Source organism: Austrofundulus limnaeus, unplaced genomic scaffold, assembly GCF_001266775.1.
Source record: "Austrofundulus limnaeus strain Quisiro unplaced genomic scaffold, Austrofundulus_limnaeus-1.0 Scaffold2003, whole genome shotgun sequence".
In the NCBI taxonomy this organism is placed as follows: Eukaryota; Metazoa; Chordata; class Actinopteri; order Cyprinodontiformes; family Rivulidae; genus Austrofundulus; species Austrofundulus limnaeus.
In genome coordinates this window covers 1-1,555 of record NW_013954405.1, presented here as the reverse complement: position 1 = coordinate 1,555, position 1,555 = coordinate 1, and the positions used below count along the sequence as shown (strand labels likewise).

Here is a 1,555-nt window from a genome sequence, read left to right as displayed (position 1 = left end):
CCACCACCTGCTGGCGCCCCTGTTCTTGTTACCCTGCGTTCTGTCTGAGCTCCAGTGTAAACAAACAAAACAAAACTGAACAATCTTGAAATTCTATCTTAAGGGATGCCAGCGTTTCTGAAATCAAAGCTTTAAACTCTGAATTATTGCAGTTTGTACTTTATCTTTGACTACATTAAAGACAAAAACGAAGGCGGAGTATGTAAGTATTCAAGCAAGGTCTGGGTTATGCACATGTGTAATACCTGAATGTACCTAATTTCCCTCTGGGATCAATAAAGTATTTTTGAATTGARTTGAACAGCATGAGAAATAAAAGGGTATACCCTTTCATTTTGATACTTGTCATTCTTTTGACAAAGTGAAACATCTGAGTACGTGCCTATCTGTTTTTTAGGTCTGAACCTGGTGGCGTTCCTGGTGATCGTCTTCTCCTACTCCAGCATGTTTTGCTCCATCTATAAGACAGGACTGAACGCCACAGACGTGAGGAGCAGGCTGCACAGAGACGTGGCCGTGGCCAACAGGTTTTTCTTCATCGTGTTCTCTGACGCCCTCTGCTGGATCCCTATATTCTTAGTTAAAGTCCTCTCACTTCTGGAAGTGGAAATCCCTGGTAAGAAACCCGAATCAGGCCTTTTAGAATCTCGTCATCCTCCTTCCAAGTCGCGTCATCATTCCCCGTTTGTCGACTTTTTTTCAGGCACCATCTCCAGCTGGGTCGTCATTTTCATCCTCCCCATCAACAGTGCCTTGAACCCCATCCTGTACACGCTGACCACCAGCTTCTTCAGAGAGCAGGTGGAGGTTTTGCTCTGCCGCTGGCAGAGGAGACACACCGTGAAGAAAGACCGCAAAAGCCTAACCTCCTGTACGATCTTTATCGACGCGCCTCGAGCGCCTTACTGCCAGACGCCATCCTACCTCCAGCAGTTGTCTCTGATTGATGCAGACCCTCGATACGCCTGAGAGCGTGTCTGTGAACTGTCTCATTTTGTAAACTACGGGTCATACACCTTTCTTTTTCTTTTTTTTTTTTGGAACTGATGCACTTTTAAGCTCCCACATGACAACAGCACTGTTTGACAGACTTCACTGTGCTGTTAAAATCATGCTCTGATATTTGTTGATCAATCAGTTTTTTTTTTATTAATTCTCATTGCACCTTGAACTTTGTGTCTTTTTGTGTTCAACCCAAAGCCTCTGTATGACCCAAACACGAGGAGCTGGGGTTGGAACCATCAGCGTCGCAGCTTGTGGATGACTTTGTGCGTCATTTTAGCTACAGCTGCATAACTGTTTGTATGAAATCATTTGATATTATAATATCAATGCTCACACAAAAAATTCAACAAAATAGGTGCTTGTAATACGAAGTAGGAATCCATACGGTACTGTCACGTAAAAGCTGTTCAGATTAGTCCATTTTGAATGACCTGATAGGAAGTGGTCTGCTCTGATTGGGCCTCACGCAAGAACATGTTCGTATTCTTATCCTAAATTTCTCTTACTTTTGTTCGTACAAAGGGTTCGTACGAACATGTCACGTCAGATT

At 43.4% G+C, this 1,555-nt stretch overlaps 1 protein-coding gene across 1 annotated transcript in view; it reads left to right on the top strand.

Moving 5' to 3' along the window:
- The window catches only part of LOC106536846 (relaxin receptor 2), a gene marked incomplete at its 5' end in the record, with an annotated part of 27,943 nt that extends 26,395 nt beyond the window's left edge, over positions 1 to 1,548 (top strand). Inside the window, 2 exons of the mRNA XM_014034182.1 lie at positions 398 to 616; positions 704 to 1,548. Of these exons, the coding sequence (XP_013889636.1) occupies positions 398 to 616; positions 704 to 969 (485 nt within the window). The remainder of the gene's footprint in view (positions 1 to 397; positions 617 to 703) is intronic.
- Between the last annotated feature and the right edge of the window lie 7 nt (positions 1,549 to 1,555).